This window comes from Chenopodium album, chromosome 18, assembly GCF_948465745.1.
Source record: "Chenopodium album chromosome 18, dcCheAlbu1.1, whole genome shotgun sequence".
NCBI classification, from domain to species: Eukaryota; Viridiplantae; Streptophyta; class Magnoliopsida; order Caryophyllales; family Amaranthaceae; genus Chenopodium; species Chenopodium album.
This window is the reverse complement of record NC_137851.1, coordinates 3,676,681-3,697,077: the sequence shown is the minus strand read 5'-3', so window position 1 is coordinate 3,697,077 and position 20,397 is coordinate 3,676,681. Positions and strand designations below refer to the sequence as shown.

General features: G+C 35.4%; 2 protein-coding genes across 2 annotated transcripts; one reads left to right on the top strand and one right to left on the bottom strand.

Annotated features, from left to right (window-relative positions):
• Positions 1–2,708: 2,708 nt before the first annotated feature.
• Positions 2,709–5,662, top strand: LOC145592736 (thylakoid lumenal 15 kDa protein 1, chloroplastic-like). Its single transcript, XM_081649243.1, has 9 exons — positions 2,709–2,917; positions 3,017–3,157; positions 3,259–3,354; positions 3,464–3,536; positions 4,508–4,569; positions 4,831–4,912; positions 4,992–5,052; positions 5,150–5,208; positions 5,391–5,662. The coding sequence occupies exons 1-8, from the start codon at positions 2,804–2,806 to the stop codon at positions 5,199–5,201; spliced, it is 681 nt and encodes a 226-aa protein (XP_081505369.1). The 5' UTR covers positions 2,709–2,803; the 3' UTR covers positions 5,202–5,208; positions 5,391–5,662.
• Positions 5,663–7,614: 1,952 nt separating this feature from the next.
• LOC145592735 (uncharacterized) lies at positions 7,615–13,746 on the bottom strand. The gene is made up of 4 exons (XM_081649242.1): positions 12,588–13,746; positions 9,331–9,876; positions 8,707–8,822; positions 7,615–7,945 (listed from the first exon to the last, which is right to left on the bottom strand). Exons 1-3 carry the CDS (start codon positions 13,443–13,445, stop codon positions 8,718–8,720), a joined length of 1,509 nt encoding a protein of 502 aa, XP_081505368.1. The 5' UTR covers positions 13,446–13,746; the 3' UTR covers positions 7,615–7,945; positions 8,707–8,717.
• Positions 13,747–20,397: the final 6,651 nt, after the last annotated feature.

The following is a 20,397-nucleotide window of genomic DNA, read 5'->3' as shown; positions in this document are numbered from 1 at the left end:
TTTTAGGAACTTTGTTGTTCTTTTAAATGTTCCTGTTAATTCAGTGATTAACAAGTTTTCTGTAGGAAAAGCAAGTAGTAGAGGGGCCCATTAATCAGCCGGCGCAAGATAAGGATTTCCATCCCCAGGGCCCAGGGGTTCCAATATTGAAAACTGGGGAAATTCAATAGTTTCTAGTTTTCATATGTGCCCCTTTTTTTTTCTAAAAATGGTTTTTCTTTTCTTACCCCTTTTAAACTTCTGGGATCCAAGTTTCTAAGTTTATTGTAAACTTAAAATTGGGTAAATTCAGGTTGATATCTGAGATAAATGATGTGAATAAATCTCCTTTCACAATTTATTCATTTTCTTTTATTTTTTAAATGATAAAAGTAAAATAATAAAGTGGCACAGATTTCAACACATAAAATTGTGAGAGGAGATAAATTAGATCGTTGATCTCTGAGATCAACTGGGGCTCCCTCCTTAAAATCTAATCTCAGGAACCAAATTTAATAAAATTTCACAAGACAATTATAATTTTCCTTTAAAAGTTTATTGTCAGGATATATAGTAAAAACTATTTATTATTTAAAGTGAAAAGAACAAACCCTATAATTGACTCGAATCGATTCAACTTCCAAAGCGAAGTCGAGGGCGGTGAATCTGTAGTCCCAATTCCAAGGGGGAGCTAGCTAGCTAGCTGGACCCTGGAGGGATTTGGGGGTGGGGTAATGTGCAACGTGCGCATGAGATGAAGAAAGAACAAGTCCCGACAAGAAGATGCACAGTAATTAACATAATAACCCTTAAATTTGAAATAGTAATAAGATGTTGTTTGAACAGAGTGAGGCAACCAAAATAGCACCGCATGTATGAGAGCACCTAGAAAGTTACAATTAAGCAGCAGAAGAAGCAGCCCTTGTTTACTACAGTACACATTGGATTTGTGGAATATTGGTATGGGTGTAGCAGAAGCAGAGTAGAGGAACCCACCATGAATTGAAGTAGGAACCAGCTTTGCGCAAAGTAAGTATTGCGGCTCCCAAGGTCACCTCCCCTCACATCCATTCTCCTTCTCTTCCTTTTCCCCACTATATATTCATCTACTACTTGGATTTTTATTCCAGGAGTTTTTCATCATCTTTTATTAATAATAATTTTAATTGTGTTCAATCTTATTATATTTTACTACCTTTGTATTAATTGTGGGTTTTTTTCTCTTCCATTAAAAAATGTGATAATTTATTTATTTTGCTCTTTTTAATAATTTGAATTGCATAATAATTCCATAAGGACGCAATCCTTGATTAATTAATTAGTATGAAGTATACATTAGTTTAAGGGTCTATTTTGATTGATTGAACTGAATTGAACTTATTGGAGCTGAAATGAACTGAACTGAATATTTTATAAGAGAAGAAAATTACGAACTAAACTGAACTGAACTGAAAATAATCTGAAGAGAACAGACCCTAAGTAACTAAAAATCTAAAACAAGGTTCATATTCTCTAATTAACACACTAATTTTATTCAAACTTACCTTTTATAAAGACTTTCAACTGCATTTATTTACTTATCGTTATTGTACTAAAAACTTTTTTTTTAGTTGGATAGATTGATAATATGAAGTAATGAAGTACTCCGTATCATTTAATACGAAGTAATTAACATACTAATTTTATTTAAACTTTTTTTTTTCATAGTTCACGACATGTTATAATGAACAAGGGTAGGAGCACTAGGACCTATGCGGTTCACTTTAGTTTTTAATTTCCTTCTCTGATAAACAATTTAGTTCAGCTCAGTTCAGTATAATTTAGTTCAGCTCAATTCAGTTTAGTGAATCAGAACAGGTTCTTAGGGATGACAGTGCAAGAGTAGTACTCCGTATTTATTTTACTATGAAATATACTACACCGTACATAATATATAAGGAGATAATTTTATTCATAAAATTGATGGAAATATAAGGAATAATAGGAGAATGGTGAACTATCAATAAAAGGTTTTTTTTTTTTTAATAGGTAGTAACAACGATTATTCTTGACAACCATTAGTTTTGAATTTTTTATAACACCTTGTTTTGAATACTCCGATCCATTAGCATCTCATGTCGGTTAGTAACCTAGTACAACAAATGTGTGAAAAAAAACTTAATGAAAATTTTCAACACCTTAATGGGATCTCCCACACACATAATTAGACAATTAGTGATTAAACTCATCTCTTGCTATATACTACATTGCTAGGATTACACTCCAACATATTTTCTAAACACTCCTATATCTCATTCTTATATATTTAGAGATATTGATAAGTATATTATGGTTTCAAATCAATTTTATAATCTGATCAAGAGAGACACTTTTTACATTCACTTTCATTTTGATAAAATTTCTATAATTGATTTGAAACTAAGTACTTGTATTACATACATAACCTTTAAGCTTTTAGAATTTGTTTTTATTCTTCTAGTCCCGAAAGTACAAAACACGAGTTATTTCCAATAAATTTCATGAGCCTGTAGGTTGTCATATAGTTACTTGAAAATCGTGATGGACCCTAAGGGTTGAAGTCTGATTAGGGCTCCACCTTATAATTATTATTTTTTTAAAAATAAAAAATAAAAATCCTACACCCAATTGACCCAAATTAGTTTTTTTTTTTCTTTTTTTTTAAATAATATAAAAAAAAATAAAAAAAAATCAATCCATTTATCCAATAATCCGAAACATCTAAAAAAAAGAAGAAAATCCAAATGATGTAGCGCAAGTCACAGAGAAAGCCAGAAAGGTGTGGACTTGCTTATTGACAACAGCAATGGCAGCACTGAATGTCTCCTTCACTCTCAAATTCCCCCCTAAATCTTCTCTCTCTCCTAAACCTCATCTCACCTCTTCTCTCTCTTCCCCACTTCATCCTCCTCCTCACAATGTAAGACATTTTTCTTTCTTAATTATCAAACATTTTCAATTTTTCCACCCTAATTTTGCTTGTTCTTCTCTAACTTTTCTGGGTTTCATTGATTAACAGGAGCTTCAAAAATTACAAGCATTAAATAATACCAAAAATGGGTTTTTATTACCAATTTTGGAAAACCCAATTGCTTCTACAAGTTTTGCTCTTCTTCTCTCTGCTTCACTCTGCTTCTCTGACCCTGCTCTTGCTTTCAAGGTATCTATTTTTCTGCATTTTTCATCGTCCTTAATATTTTTTTTTATTTTTATTTATATAAATTATCTTAATTTATTATATGTTTGGGGGAATTAAAATAGGGTGGAGGGCCATATGGGCAAGGAGTAACAAGAGGTCAAGATTTATCTGGAAAGGATTTCAGTGGACAGACCTTAATCAAGCAAGACTTCAAAACGGTTCGTTTAATCGTCGCTATTTTTTTATTTTATTTAATTTTTTTTCTGAGTGAATTTGTTGTTGGTTTGATTATATAATGGGTTTTCTGGGAATTGAATCTTGATGCAGTCAATTTTGCGAATGGCTAATTTTAAGGGAGCTAAATTGTTGGGTGCTAGCTTTTTTGATGCAGATTTAACAGGTGTATTTTTTATCAACTTCATAACATGCTTGATTTTGTTGTATCTTGTATAGATGTTAATTGAAATCCTTAATTGCATTGTATAAGTAAAATGTGGCTGTTTCCTTGTTTTGATCAGAATTTGTTATTTGACAATGCTCTTTAAATTATAATGGATCATCATAAAACCAAGAGCATATTAAGTTTCAATCATTGTTGACAAGATGAGGAGTATAAGGCCTTTTGGAGAAGCAGCTTGTGTAAGATAGATAATCATCATAAATCATAAAATCTAGAGCTTATTAAGTTGTAATCATTTAAAATGAAGAATTAAAGGGCTTTCAGAAGTAGAAATGATGTCAATTTAAGGAAACTCCTAAAATATTTATGGTTTGTATATTGTGAATTTAGAATGTAGGATTTGGTAAAGTATACGATTTGTGAATTTAGAATGTAGGATTTGGTGAAGTGTTCCCTTAAGAAATTGCTGGGTAGAATATGTTAACATGGAGTGTATCTAGAGCGAGTTACTAAACTTGGGTGAAGGTAGAGGAAAATTCAATATGCAAAAGATTGCAAACTACTCCGTAGTGACGATGTTCTCGGACTCTTTTAATGTATATGGGATTACTAATTAGGTCAAGATGTAACCATGCAAGAGTGAAGATAATGTGTATGAATAGTTAGGGTGTTAGTTGGCTTAAGTTTGGGGGAATTTTAATGGCACATGGTATGTAAGACATAATATGAAGAGCCTGAACTTTTCTTTGATAGCAATAAGCATCCTTGGATTGCCCACTGAATCTATTCTACTTGATACGATGAAGTTCATAGAGTTGCTCGTGTCCTCTTCTCTATCACAATGTTATGTAGCTTCTATGTTTGCTTTCCACTGTAAATGATTGCCATGAAGTATCTTTTTTCTGGCTTTCTGCTGGACATGCATAATCTTACTGTGAATGTTATAATATCGGTTCTGTCTGGTGCTTTAGGGGCTGATCTTTCAGATGCCGATCTGAGAGGGGCAGACTTTTCTCTGGCAAATGTGACCAAGGTAAACCATCGCCTTAAGTTCTTGTTAAAATGCCATAAAGATGTTTTTGTAATTGAGATACTACATCAATCAGACAAAGAAGCTTATGCATCTCCTAATAGTAGTACAATTGTTTTTGTTCTTATGACATGACTATTTTGTATTTTAACCTATGGTAAATGGTAGTGATCTACAGCAATGCACACCAGATCCATTTCAATACTAGATAATGGCCAGTGGTGATTTCAGATGTTTTAAATACTTCATTTGTTCTTTTTTCAGGCGAAGTTAACCAATGCTAACTTGGAAGGTGCTCTAACCACTGGAAATACATCATTTAGAGGATCAGTCATCACAGGAGCTGGTATATACACTTAATTCTTTCATTTTAGATGCAATTTTTTTTCTTCCGGAAAGATAGGCTAATTATAATCACCAAACAGATTTTACTGATGTGCCTTTGAGAGATGATCAACGAGAAGATCTTTGCAAAGTTGCTGATGGGTGAGATAATCGTTTACCAATTAAGTAATTTGTACAATTTTCTTCATCTCGCTGTAGTTGAGAGTTGAGACCTTAAGAAGCCTGTCTTTATTTTTAGGGTAAATCCAACGACAGGAAATGACACAAAAGAAACACTATTTTGCAAATAGATTCCAGGTATGTTTACTTGTTTATATTTTTGTATAGTATTGATCATACTCTATGGGCTAGTAACTAGCACTACAGAGTCAAAGAAACATTTGTATTTCAAGATTCAGAATGGTTAAACATTTCAAAGCATAGACTGCATTTCATGGTGCATGAATTTACTTTATTAATAGTTTCATGGTTTCTTTCAGGGTAAACCCTGTCAAATATGGATCATGTATGTTGAAGCTTGGGCATGCATTTTTCCGAGATCAATGCTGATTTTTACATATAACTTCTGGAAGTGTCGATTATCTACTAGACGCTGGAAAAAGTTGCAAGATATCAATGCTTATAAAAAAATGTAATTGTATTGATTCAAAAAGGAAACAAGCTACTATCAGGAGCTCAGAAACTGTATTCTTGGACAGTATTATTACACTGTAAAGAATTTACTAAAAAGGGATAGAAAACCTATTTGAGAGTTTCGGCTCCTTTCCATACTACAATAATGGATCATTAATTCATAACTAAAAAGAAAAAATGCTATTATTCGGTGGCGAAAGGCCGGAAGCTGATGGAGTAGCTGAGCTCAATTGTTCATGCCAGTGGCGTTCTTGACAGCTTCAGCAGCACCCCCTGCCTTGGCCATCATTTGTGAACCGGCCTGCATTAGAAATTGTGACTCGTTATTTTTTTGATAATTAAACTGATAATAATGGTCATTTAAATCCATAAGCATATGCAAAGCCAAACCTCTTGGACTGATTCCTTAGCAGACTGGAGCATGCCACCGGCTTGGCTGGTCTTCTCACTGACGATGTCTGAAGCCTGGCTAGACTTTTCGCTGGCCATGTCTGATGCCTGGCTGGTCTTTTCCCCGGCCTTTTCTGACATCTGGCTGGTCTTTTCCCCGGCCTTTTCTGACATCTGGTTGCTCATTTCTCCGGCCTTTTCTGACATCTGGTTGCTCATTTCTCCGGCCTTCTCTGACATCTGGCTGGTCTTTTCCTGTAATTGGAGAAAGAAATTTTAAATCAGTTTTTTTGTTTCCTGACTTACAAGCTTATCATTGAGGATTCAATTGCAAGAATGGTTTCGATTATCATGAACTAGGGAGACATTGTATGAATGAATGTAATGCAGTAAAATATTAACAGTGTTTAATACTAGATATGCTTGAAATCTGATTTACAAGCTTATAATTTCAAGCGCAAGTGCCATCTGCATTAGAGGCACTCATAGTTAAAGATAGATGGTTGGTCATGCAGTATCACCATGGAGGAAAACATTTTTAGACATCCATTTCATGGAAGTGTGAAAACATCAAGGAGCGAATAAAGCGAAACATCATTGCAAAATTACCTCAGCCTGGGCCTTGGCCTCACCGGCGTTGAAGCTTGCATTCTGGGAGTTACTCATGTTGGATATTGCTGAAAGAAGTGTAGAAGGAAAGTGTGTATGCAGAAGATTAATGAGATAGAGAAGTATGTAATTGCTGATGTTAAAGAACAATTAACTTGCGCTATTTATAATGTTTGGAGATCAGCTTTGTACTTAACATGTGTTTTGCAATCCGGAATTTTATTTTAGCCACAATTATATTTTACCGCACAAATTCTGGAGATTTTGACTCATTCTGCTTTTCTCTACAATTTGTGGTTCGAACTTACTGCAAGAAATTGGAGGTGGTTTCGTTCAATTCAAATTAACAATCACAAATACCCTGATATAATTGCTTGGTTTTAGTTAAAAACATGCAAAAAAAAATTCACCCAAAATTTTAGAAATGTACCCCTATAAAAGTGTACATTGTAATACTTATCATCGTAGAATCATACAAAATACTTTGTATATCATAAGACATCCATGTTTTTGAAAAAATGATTATTGACTTTTAGTTTATTTTAAAGCAATACTTCGTATATTGTTGTAAAAAAAACATTTACATAGAGACTGAGTAGGTAGATTTAGCAATGTCCCTTAGTATTTGAAGTTAGCAAAACCATATGAAGATGTTTCTAACAATATGGTATCATGATTTCTATTTTCTACCAATAACTAAATGTGGAGCTTCAGTCTTCATTTCAAAGGTGAACACGGGGTTAGAGATTGTTAAGGAGAAAACAAACTCATAGAAGCCTGGTGTCAACTTTATCAATTATTCTCAAACAAATTTGGCAAGCAAGAATAATGTCGGAGAAATTAAGGTGCATTCTATTTACTTAATTTTCAATTATTTAGACTTTTATTAACTTATAATATGAACTTCTTAGACTTCATTAGACTTTCTATAGTTTATAGTGCACTTAGATAGCCATTATGTGTCCTTAACACTTTAACAGAACTTTTGTGAACTTATGCTACTTGAACTTAATACGTAGAATTTATCACACTTTATGGCCTTGGTAAGCATTAACATCAAAAAACTTCCACGAGAAATTAACAGCTTTATTACTTCAGAAAGAAAATATTACAAAGATGTCAACTGTCTAAGGACTCAAGGCTGTGTTCTGTATAGTTCATTGCAGGCTGACGTCGCAGAAGGCGAACATGAAGGGTTACATTTACATACCTACACAGACGATCTTCTAAGCAGAGAAAAAATAGCTCTCTGTGTGGAGTATTAGTGTACATAAACTAACTCTAATCTACTCCTAGTATAAGAAAAGAAAAAAGATAAAAGTGGAGGAGAGTGCTTCTTCCTTTTCCTCATCTATTTATAAACTTCGGTGCAGCCTTAAATAGAGCCGAACCTCCACATTACCTGAAAATTCAAAGGATTACCATTAGATCAACCATTTTAATTTGTTCTTTCCTACTATCCCATGAGATTACAGTTTTATATCCAAGCATCTAGTTATCGGGCCAGAAATCCCTTTGCTTTCTAGCATGAAAATGTAGAACCATGAAGTATTTCGTAATGCAAGGGCTAGTTAGTTTCTTTTGGAATCAATGCATCAGCTTTTCCTGCCATAATCTGACCCATATTTACTGACATTATCAGCATATCATAGTATCCTGCTCCCACTAATGCATTCTCTACATCAGTTTCAGTTTTCTTTCAAGTTTAGGTGCAGACAATCCATTTATCATTGACAGATTCAAGACTCCAATGAGCACAGAATAAAAACATAGTGATCTGATGGAGAGAGCATATGGCAAGCCCTTCACTGCTTACTAATGCAGGAAGGCAGTCATCCAGATTCGAATTTAGTATCTCCATTTGAATGGCATGATTGCATTTCATATAATCATATCTTTGACTAAGTGGAAAAACCATTCAGCCTGTAAATGTGCACAAACCCAATCTCATAAAGCCAACTCCTAGATGAAACATTTTTGTACAATATTAATGCAGTAATGCTCCCTACTTATGGGATTAAGGCTTTGATTGATTGATTGACTAATGCAGTAATGCTGTCTAAAATGTAGGGGTACTTGATTTACACTAAAGAAACAAACAATTAAACGAGTAACATATCTAAAATGATATCAAAAGAAAGAAAGAAAAAGCTATAAGCTAACCTTCAGGTCCTTCACATAGTGATGGTTTCCCTCGGCTTACAGCTTCTAATCATTATTCGCATGTTACTGTACACAGTCGGGCTGTTTCTAATCTGGCAGCACTCCCTTCGTGGTGCCTGTTCATGCAATCATATTAAACTTCTTAGAACACATAACTCAAATAAACCTTAAACTTACACTGTATATTCCCTCAACATACACCACATGAAACAGACATGGTCATGAAGCAGAGCATCAACTCTAGTGACCAGACATATTATAATGAAAAAATACGTCACAGGGGCAGACCTACATGGTCAGTAATGTAAACTGCTGCTAAAACTTTTTTAAGCTACCAAAATCAAGGAAAAAGACAGAATTTTTCAAAGATAAAACATATCGTTCTACGGAGTATATTAATTTAGACTGATATAGAAAGTCCGGGTGTTGTTAATATACGTCCCACAATAGAAGTCTGAGTCCCCCAATTAAATAATTTTAAGTCTACCACTGCAAGGTGATACCAGTTCATTCTTCATTGCTGAAACTATGGTCAGATGCTCAAATACTCAAAACACAGTAGCAAAATGCACAACAGAGAGATAATCAACGAGGAAGCAAATTTCTTCTTCTCAGTAAACAAACCTTCATCCACTTCTCAGGGCCCGTCTTTGAAGCAGAAATTGTTATATTATCCACTGACAGTGCATTCTTGTAAGCTGGTTGCTCACATTCTTTTCCATCAGCAGCAGTAGCCCTCTTATAAGTACTTACAGTTTCACCTTCACCAACCTCCTTAACTTGGTCCAGGAAATAAATGATAGGCTTCTCACAAGGATCATCCTTCATGGGACGGGTATTGAACACAAAAGGTCCATCACTTGAACTGCGCCAGGTACGAAATGTCTGCAGAGGTATGCTGAGGACCTTGGATGAAATAAGGGAAGGATATAACTGCACGGTATAGCCCCACGATACGGATACTGACCATTTACGGCTGTGATCATAGCAGAAACTCTGCTGGATGGTAAGATCAGGATCAGCATGGTACGCATGCAACAGCTTTCTAAGAGAGTCCAACTGATTTTCACCAGGAAACAAGGGCTTTGCACCAAGAAGATGGTGTAGTGACACCAAGGGAGCCACAGGATGTGCAGCTAAAAGACCATAGACATCTCCTCTAATGTCAAGCTAAAGCAAGAAAACAAATGAAAACTATCATAAACAAAACAATCAAAGTTAAAAGAAAATCTTCTTATAACAAAAACAAATTACTTATATGCATCAATCAGATTAGCAAGCCAGCAGTAAAAATGAACAAGGTGCTTTTCCCCTCTTAATTAAGCTCTGCAAATCAACAGCAAATCGCTACTTCCTTTGTACAAGAGCTAAATTAACATATAAGGGATACCATTTTTAGAATGTCCCGTGTATAAGAACATACAAAATAATTGGGAAAGGATTTTCCCTCAAATTTTTCACTAAAGTTGGGATACACCCAATTACTCTCCTTTTTTAATCTCTATACATTATTGGTCCTTCACCCCATTGCTCATGAGCAATGTCAACTTATCTTTGGAATCACGGTGGTATTATTTTCATCATCCTATTAGTAGCCCACATCTCATTGTATGTTGTTTCACAAAATAAACCCTCTATGTTCTTTTTTCATCCAAAAACATGTACAAAGAGACTAAGACCAAATCACTGGTATGCCTGCCAACGATTATTTAATTGTATTAAAATACATTGCTCCATAGAGTTCCTACAATAGTTCACAGTTGTCTAAGCAAATCACTTGTCTTTTTTTCCTTCAGGAACAAACAAAGGATTTAAAAAAAAAACTTGGAATAATTTCTTTTATAGTTTTATTAGTCCACCTAATCCGGAGCAATTTCCTACTACTATTTCAAAATAAGAACATTGAAATCATAACCAAAAGGAACTTTACTAGGTCCACATGAAATTATACCATATTACAAGGTGTTATAATTTTGACAGGCAATTACAGAACAGGAACACCTGAAAGCAACAAAAGTTTGCCACTCTAAAAAGATACAGACTAGTTGATAGCACTAGTAGTAATTTAAAAGGAATAAAAAATAAACACCACCGTCTAAAGTGGATCACCAAAAAAAAGTGAAATGCTATGTAAGTGGAGTTAGGTGTTTTTAAAGGGACAGGCACGCACGCACATACACACACTAATTAAGAAGGCCATTGGTTTTGGTACTATCACACTAAAAACCTTCTCTCAAAACACACCAAACCATGTCACTAACTCACAGGTTGTATAAAGTATGTATGTAAAGTATATCTTAAGGTTATCAAAGGTTATGAAATCATTTATTAAGGTATACTTTAATAGTCAAAGTTAGCAAAATTAGATTTGAATAATAAGGCTTTTCTTAAGAAGGAAAAAAAAAAATATACATTTTGAAGTTTGGCTTGTAGCATTTTATCATTTTGTTTTAAAAACAACCAACTCCTGCATTTTGTATTAAAATTCATGCTACAACCTATCAAAAGAACAAATAAACAAAGTGATCATGTCTATTTATAAAATGCTAAGAATAGTTTGATCATGCCATAAAATCCCACAGCCTATAACTTTGTTAAAAATTCCTATCTTCTGTCATTTTAAAATGTCAGAGTTAGTACTATGTGAGTAGATCTAACCATATACACTGGACAACTGGTTGGAAACACAAAAATGCCGCATGTGCTCTTCGACACTTGTCGATGATTAACATTGTTTGGTGAGCAACTTCCTTCAGTCCTTCACTTTGAAACTCATTACGGCTCGAAAAGAATTGTCACATTATTACTCCGTCATTCAAATTACAAAATCAAAGTGACTATTAATTAAGGATAGATAGAGTAGATGTTTACTGATTAGCTAAGATTAATGGACATGTGAGTAATTTCATTAAAGAAAAAGGACCTCATTTGATATCATTTGGGCAAAATGATCAATTGGGTGGACCCAATTGATTAGTATAAGTCTTACATAATTTGAACACTTAACATCAAACACAAGTTATCAAGACGTGTAGTTAAGTGATTAGCTGAAATAAATAGACATGCGATTAATTTCGATACAGAAAAAGGATCTCAATAATGTAAAACTTAATATCAGTTGGGCAAAATGATCAATAGGGGTGGACCAAATGTGTATATTCTCAATTCATTTTTGTTTCATTTAGGGTAAAAAAAATTACGAGTACTATATTTAGTACTATACGGAGTAATAAATATCTTTGCCAGAATTTCATGATTTACAGTCAAATTATATCACAAGCAGACTATGCAGTTCACACATTAAAGACTTACAGACTGCCTATCTTAAGATACGGTACAACTTTTCAGATCAGAAACAAAATGATATACAACTCTATAGTAGGCAACTAATGTGCATCAAAAACAACTTAATACTGAGGCTCTGTTCTCTTTAACTTGTTAATATACAACGTACGGAGTACTCCATATTTTCAGTAATAATAATCAACGACGAAAATCAGTCTAAATCAGCATATAGCTTCAAGCCCTCAATAGCATTTAATACTGTATAAGAAATTAACAATTTGTATCAATACAAAATTTTCTCAATAAGTTAAAAAAGCTTTAATTTCTGGTAGATGTAATTAATGAAGTCATCACCAAACTAACAAGTTGAGTACTAGACTACAAGACATCATACATAAGTGTATAATGGTCTAAATTGGCAACTCGCCAACCCTAACACGTGGAACATTCCCCACAAAATCTGATTGTTTGTCCAACACCCAGAATTTATGAACATGACAACTAATTCCGGATACTAACATTTTTTATGAGTGGAAAGTAAAATTTAAGTCATAATTAGTCAATTAAACCGGGAAAAGAAAAGTAACAAAATTTACCTGATGAAAGCCAGGTTCTTTAGTTAGAGGAACACCAAGTTCAGCAACACAAGCAGAAACTTTCTCATCAGACACATAAAAATTATGATATCTCTTAATACACCCATCTAAAAACCTCACCAATTCACAAGCTAAACCATAGCTCACCGCAAAACCACCCCCACCAAACGCAGTTCCATACCCATGCATCACATTTTGCTCAACACTCTCGCTCGATCCCCCGATATAGTACATTTCGCGGTGATCATACTTGGACAGCACCTTCACCAGGTTTTCCGTGAAGAACACCGTGTCCTCGTCCCCCATCACGAACCACCTCACCCCGGGCAACCCGACATCGAAGCTTTCCTTCAGTATCCGGGCCATTCGATCGGAGTTCGAATGGTCATTTCGAGTCGGGCCGAACTGGAATTCGGCCCGACTCGAAACCCGGTACGGAGGAAAGCTTCCCGGGGTGATCTTAGGAGGATGATCATCCAACCAGACGAATCCACGAGTAGTGTTGGGGTCCCACCATAGCTGGGAGTACTCACGTCGGGCCTCCCATGTCTTGGCAGACCCGCCAAGCCCGAACATTATATGGGTCAGTCGGGTCGGGCCAGGGTCCGGGCTCGATAAATTACAGGAATAATGTGATGAATAAAAGGAAGAAGAAGAAGGGATGACGGCGGAGAGAGAGGAGAATATGCGAGTTTGGGAAGGTGGGAGGGAGGTGAGTAAGGCGGTGAGGGCAAAAATGGAAATAAATACGAGGAGAGAGAGAAGTAAAGTGGATTTTATTAAGCGAAAGAGGTGATTTTCATGGGGTTTATTTTCTGGGTTTGAAGAGTTTTTCATGGTGTTATTGTTTTGGTTCATTTTGATTGAATTTCTGGGAATTTGAATTTTGGAGTTGCAGAGATAAAAGGAACAAGAAGAAGGGTAAAAGAGGAAGAGTATGTTACGTTTTTTTTGTTTTTGAAGGTTTCGGAAAGTGAGTTGTTTTTGTTTGTGTGGTTGGTTTTTTTTTTTTTTTTTTTCAAAAAAGGTGGAAACAAATCAAATAAAACAAGAAAATTTTGATGTCGGTCAAACTTTGGTCACAAAAAGTCAACTATTTTTTGAAATATTTTTGTGAGGTGATCAATGAAATTAGTATTGTAGGTAGGGACATTTGAGAGGACTATGCAATATATATGGCTTCCACAATAATACAATAGGGCTATTTGAGATTTGAAATCAATGAGATACGAAGTATAATAGTAGTAATCAAATCTTGTTGTATTTTTAATTTATAAGCTTCAAAAGGATAAGGTGTTTCTAGGATTTTTTAACTTCCTTCTTAGTAATATGTAGATTTAGTATATACCCTAGCAAAAAATTATAAAGTGTCAAATTATTGTTGGAATCATAAGTATCTTGGTGTTTTCTCGAACCAAGTGGTTTGATTATACTTAGTGATATAGGTAAACTATGCACATGTAGGGACTCTAATCTCCTTGCTTGATAACTACCGGGGAAAAAAATTCTCCTACTTTAGTAAATCAATATGGTTCATAATCATATTATACATGATTCTTTCATTATGAGCATATCTTAATGAAATTATCCATGGGATACCTAACACAATAATTACAAAGACATTTATTGATTTTGTACCAAACATACAAAATTTATTTCTCTTATTTAGTTAAACTATCAATTAATTCACATTAATGACAACCGTACAAAATACTATGCTTGTATGTTGTAACTTGTAGTATATGACATAACCATGACTTAATGGTAAGGCGCAAGTAAATTTAATTATTAACAATATTTAAACTGGATCATTACTAAGCATTGGTAGGGTAAAATTAAATTTTTGATACATATAACCCTCGGCCTCTCAATCTTAAGAGTTTGCTACCTATAAACATCTAATATACAATTTATTAAAAAAAATAACGCAATATCAAAATCAAACATTAAATTAGTGTGATTAATATTTTATTTAACTTTAGAATCTTCACTTTAATTTTTAAGCAATATCCTACAAAGTACTTCGTATATCATACTTTAAATCTTGGATTGTTTACTTTATAATAAATACTTGAAGTTAAACAAAAACATACTACGTAGCTTAATCATTTGGAGCCTTGTTTCCTACCTATCCTAAATTGGGTCAAGTAGATGTGCATAACACTAACACTATTCCTAGTAAAGTCTTAAGTACTTTTGTCAAGGCATCTAAATGAGCAAATGGCTTAAGGTAAATAAACACAAAGTATTAATTAGATGTTTGAAAGACATGAAACTATGAAAGTGTATTGTTTGAACTTTGAATGTTTGCGCATCAAAATGACTTCACTTTATCCTATGATCCTATATTCCTAATGAAATTAAAAAGTCCCACTTTTTGTCAAGGCATCTAAATGTCCAATGCTGGGTTGGCCCACTTCACTTTAGTCATTATTATCGTAGTATGTGGGCTTTGGTCCAAATAGAAATGCGCGTCGTTTCATGGGCCTTATAGTCCAACAATATTCTTCATTTTATACGTGACCAAATTATTCAAGATCAGTAACTAGTAATTTAGCAAGGATTTTGGAATTTTGTTAACGAACACCATGTGCATTAGATTACCCTTTAAATAGTTTTTAAAATTGTACAGTATTAATTTGAAAATATATGTTAAAATTACGCGTCGATCGATATAATTAATGTTTTTCAATTTAATGTTTTTACTTTAAGTTATTTTATCCAACGCTCGCATTGTGTTCGTTAGCTTTTGTCATTTAACAATTAAGGATACATTCTCCATTAAAGATATTGACTCATAATTTCTTCTTTATTCCTTGCACAATTGAATTAATTTATATAATACTCCGTAGCAATTTGGTTACCTTTTGTGATCTCTAATTTATTATACTACTTTAAACAAAATGCAATATTTCATGTCATTTAGTAACGGGAGAAAAACCAATTCCCATCAAATTGTTGTTAATTTGTTATCATCAATTAGTTAAGCATATTGATTATTGTTTCCTTTTAGAAAAAAATATGTTAAATTGTCCTATGTTTTCAAACACAAAATCTATATAAAAAGGTGGTTTGATTGTCATACCGTCAATTAGTTATATAAAACATTAAAAGTGAGAAAAAAAAAAGTCAAAAGATACACGAACAAAAGTATATACTTATAAAAGATTTTAAAAAGGAATGAAAAAGGCCAAAAGTTGGGGCCTATCCTGATTTACTGAAGTGAACTGAAATGAATTGTTTATGAGAGAAGGAAATTAGTAACTGAACTGATTGGAGCTGAACTGAACTGAATTGAAATTAAGCTAAAAAGAACAGGCCATTAATATGTATAAATATTTGATTGAATTGGACCATATGATTACTAACGCAGGTAGAGCTGCTACTACAGAGTATCAAATATCGTTTTTCCACCCTCCAATAGATTAATGCATACCTATATAATCTCTTAGGCATCGATGAGGATAAGTAGATTCAAATACCTAACCTCTTATAAGAAGGATGGTTATTTAACCATCTAAACCAATTAACAATTATGTTATAACATGAAAATAAGTATATATAGTTGCAAATCACAAGATTAAAAAAAAAAAAAAAATACACCATAAATATCAAATACATACAATTAGGGGCCGTTTGGTTGGAGGTATTCAACAAAGGGAATGGGAATCAACTACCATGAATCCCTTTGTTGATGTTTGATAGACAAAATCAATCATTCCCTTTACCCCTCCTATTACTCCATTTTCCTCTATCTTCATTCCCCACCTCCCTTCCCCCAGGGAATCACTCAAACCCCTAAATTTCTCTTCACCCAACTACCTTGACCAAATTTCTAATTACCTTGACCACTCCTGAAAACACCAACTGACCACCGCCTAGCCACCATCCAACCACCCTAACACCACCAGAACCACCGCCTAGCCACCATCCAGCCACTAGAACTACCAACTGACCACTGACACCACCGCCTAGCCACCATCCAGCCACCCTGACACCACCAGAACCACCGCCTAGCCACCATCCAGCCACTAGAACTACCAACTGACCACCAGAACCACCCCTTAGCCACCATAAAATTGCCGACACCCTTGCCACCACCATCGAAACCACCTAAAACCACTATTCTCCACCGAAACCACCCAATTCCACCCGGAAAAAAAAAAAAAAAACCCATCTTCCCCAAATTACCCAACTTCATTCGAATTAACCCTCACCCACCACGTTCACCACTCATTACCCACGGAATCACCACACCCACCATGAAAATCACTACAAAAACCACTACAAAACCACCCAAAAATCACCCAAAAACCCTAACCATCTCAAAAAAAAACCCATAAACAACCCCCAAACACTAAAAAAAAAAAACATATGACACTCTATTAACAAACAACCTACTAAATCTATCAAAAAATCACTTGAAAAAGAGAGAGAAGAAGGACAACATCGACAATTAGAAGGAAAAGGGGCGGCGGCGCGGTGGACGAGGGACGGCGGAGGCGTTGCAGGAAAAGGGGAGTAGGTCGCCGGAAGGGAGGGTGGGGACCGACGAAGGGGGTGGGGGAGCTCGGCGCCGCTGGGGGAGGGGGGTTGGAGTTGGTTGTTGGCAGTAGGCCTGTTCACGGATCGGATATCCGAACCTTCGGATATTAGATTTTGATATCCGAATCCGATCCGAAAATTTCGGATATCCGATATCCGAAATCATTCGGATCGGATGTTTCGGATATCCATTATCCGATATTAATGAAAATTGTATAAATCTCATTAAATGTTTTGCTTTTTGTATCGTTAAGCATAGTAGTCTTTTAGAAGACTATTTAATTGGCATACATAATAAACTAATAAAGTCTATTTAATTACCACAAATACAAAAAACTATAACAGTAGCAGCCTTCTTTGTTAGTTTGGCGATAAGACCAAGAAGTTGGTGAGCAAACCCAACAATAGAGGAGACACATACACATATTAAAAATCAAAATTCCCAACAGATGAATCCTTATAATCTTTTAATTCCCAGAGGAGAGTTGAATGGTGATTTGTTGAGCAACGGAGAACAAACCAACAAATTGGCGACTGAACGAAGAAGATCGAAAATTAAAAAAGAAAATTAGGCCCATGTATTCAGGGGTTGCAGAAGATCGAGGAATCGACTTTAGACCAACAAAGAGCAAAGATTACGAACCAAAATTAGACTCAGTTATCACCGAAAAAACAGAGAGGTGGCTGAGTGACTGAGCGGCGGAGTTTGGAATATAGGGTTCCTTTTAGAGAGATGAGAAAGAGGCGGAAGTAGGTGAGAACTGAGAACTCACTAGGTTTGTTGGGCACTAAAAATTATTTTATAATATTATTATAAAAATATTTTTGAAAATTTTATATGTACTGATGTATTATCATATACATATCAGGCTTACAATTTCAGATATCAGTTCGGATATCTGAAAGAAATATCCGATATCCGATAATATTCGGATATTTTTCGGATATCGGATATCCGAAAATTTGAAAATCAGTATTTGAATCCGTATCCGAAATGATTTTTCGGATCGGATATCCAAAAAATCGGATCAAATACGGATCGGATTTTCGGATCCTCGGATAGTTTTGAACAGCCCTAGTTGGCAGTGAGTTGGTACTCCAATTTTCATTCCCTTTCCTCTTTGTAAACAAACAACCTATAATAAATAAGGGAGTTGCTTTCCATTCTCCCTCTTTCCCTTTTTCTTAGTCATTCCCCTTCCCCTTTCCCTTTGTGAACCAAACAGCCCCTTACAAGTTTTATAAAGTAACAATTCGGTGTAAAGTTTGAAATACACACTGTTTATCATTAAAACAATGTATATAATCTTATTTATGAGCTAGCTAGTAATCGGTCGAAATTAAAATGAATACAAGAATGTTAACATCAAGAGGTTGACAAGTATACAATTTGAATGAAATTATATTATTGAATTATCATATCTTACATTGGAGTAAAGCAACTAAAGATCACCACCGCCAAAAGTAACCCTCTCTAGCAAGCTAGAACAACTTTTTTTTATGATGACTCGATGACCAAATATAGTTCAATAACATAGTCAAATTAAGAAATAGATACTCCGTACCGGTTGTTACAATGATTTTGAAAGTTTTTCTTCGCTGTTTTACAACGGAAGTACTATAATCAAGCATTTCGAATGAATCAAGTATATAATTGACAGCTCGTGTACGATTATATTTGAACTTCTTAATTTAGGTTAGAATATAGATAGTCTCGAGAAATTGCACTTCTAGACTCCTAGCTTTGGCTTGTCAAGTTCGATATAAGTTACTCACAACCCACTTGTTTGTTTGAATAAGTAGTTTATTACTCGTGTGTGTCTATATATATATATATATATATATATATATATTGTTTCGGGTAAAAACAATGGGACCTTGCCGAAGGTCCTATGAAATGGTGAAGACTGGGCTCGGTCCAAGTGATGCTGGGCCGAGGGTTTCCTGCACAGCAAACACACGTAAACTAGCCTCGGGGGTGTTGCCGAGGAAGGCCCCTCCGATGCTAAAGTCAGTACAATGTGTAGAGAGAGAAAGCTATGCAAGAGAGTTAATTGCTTGAGGCTTTGTGTGAATGTCTGTACAAATGTAATATTGATGGCTTTTATACCTTTGCATATGTGGGAGAAGTGGGCCTTGGCCCAATTGACTTGCCTTGTTGACTGATCTTGACTTTAGCACAATAGGAGAGTTGAACCTTGACCTTGGGCTTTTAATTGGATCATTTAATGACTAGGCCCAATTGGACTAAATTGGACCCAAACAACTTGCCCCCCCAGACCCGATTTGGAAGGATGACGGGTCGGGTTTAATTAACCAGAAAAAGGAGGGAAGTAAATGATTTAATTAATCCAAAAATTTGAATTTAAACCGCAATTGATGAAATAACGGCGGCTGGATGGATAATTTGTGAAAGTTGGACGGATAATGGGCGGTTAATCGTAGGGACGTGTGTTTAACGGTTACTTAGTGAGGTATTTAAGAGAAATTAAGGCGCGGACTCCTGGAATTCCCATTTCTGGAAATAAAATCAAAGAAGCGTACTATCTCTCCTCACTTCTTCACAAACACGAACCCAAAGCTCTCGAGAAAACCCAAGAACCCGCATCAAAACTTCGCAAATTCCCCGAGCATTAAGCTTAGAAACTGAAATTCGTCACTACCAACTTGTAGATCGGCAAATTCCGCTTCAGATTAAGGTAATTTCCTTTGATTTTAGTTTAATTTTCTTCGTATTCGAACTCTTTCCCCTTTTTTCGACTCTTTCTTCGAAACTCAACAATGGTGAGAGGAGTTAGAGGTAGGGCCCGTGCTCCGAGGAGGGAAAGGCAGTTTCCCGATCCTAGGAACAAGACTTGGAATGGACAAAGAGTGGGGCCTGACCCTGCTTAGGGAATTAGGGCGACCCCAATCTCATCGGCGCCTCCTGAAGGAATGGAGGAGCCAAGTGCTTCTGGGCGAGACGAAGAAGTTCCCGCCGACCTTTGGGATGTTCTCCCTGGATTTGAAGAGTGGGAGGACGCTGAGGTTGCCTCAGCCATGATAAAGAACTGCCCCTACCCTTGGTGGGTAAAGCATGCCGATGTGTACCGGTTTGCTGAGCAGATAGAGCTGCACTATGGCATAATGAAAGCCGATGGGTATTGGTGTAGAATGCCCGTTGCATCTGATAGAATCCATCGTCCACCCTCGGGGTACGTGGGGGTGTACACAAGATAGCTTCAGTACGGGCTGAGGTTTCCTCTGGACATGTTCGTCCGAGACT

Bases quoted from the DNA above. Each gene is read 5' to 3' on its own strand.
- LOC145592735 (XM_081649242.1), bottom strand. From the start codon at position 13,445: ATGAACCAAAACAATAACACCATGAAAAACTCTTCAAACCCAGAAAAT. The intron at 9,877-12,587 runs GTAAATTTTGTT...TTCTTGCTTTAG, and splicing joins AAGAACCTGGCTTTCATCAG to CTTGACATTAGAGGAGATGT. The intron at 8,823-9,330 runs GTTTGTTTACTG...TTGCATGAACAG, and splicing joins GCCCTGAGAAGTGGATGAAG to GCACCACGAAGGGAGTGCTG.
- LOC145592736 (XM_081649243.1), top strand. From the start codon at position 2,804: ATGGCAGCACTGAATGTCTCCTTCACTCTCAAATTCCCCCCTAAATCT. The intron at 3,355-3,463 runs GTTCGTTTAATC...ATCTTGATGCAG, and splicing joins TCAAGCAAGACTTCAAAACG to TCAATTTTGCGAATGGCTAA. The intron at 5,053-5,149 runs GTGAGATAATCG...CTTTATTTTTAG, and splicing joins CTTTGCAAAGTTGCTGATGG to GGTAAATCCAACGACAGGAA.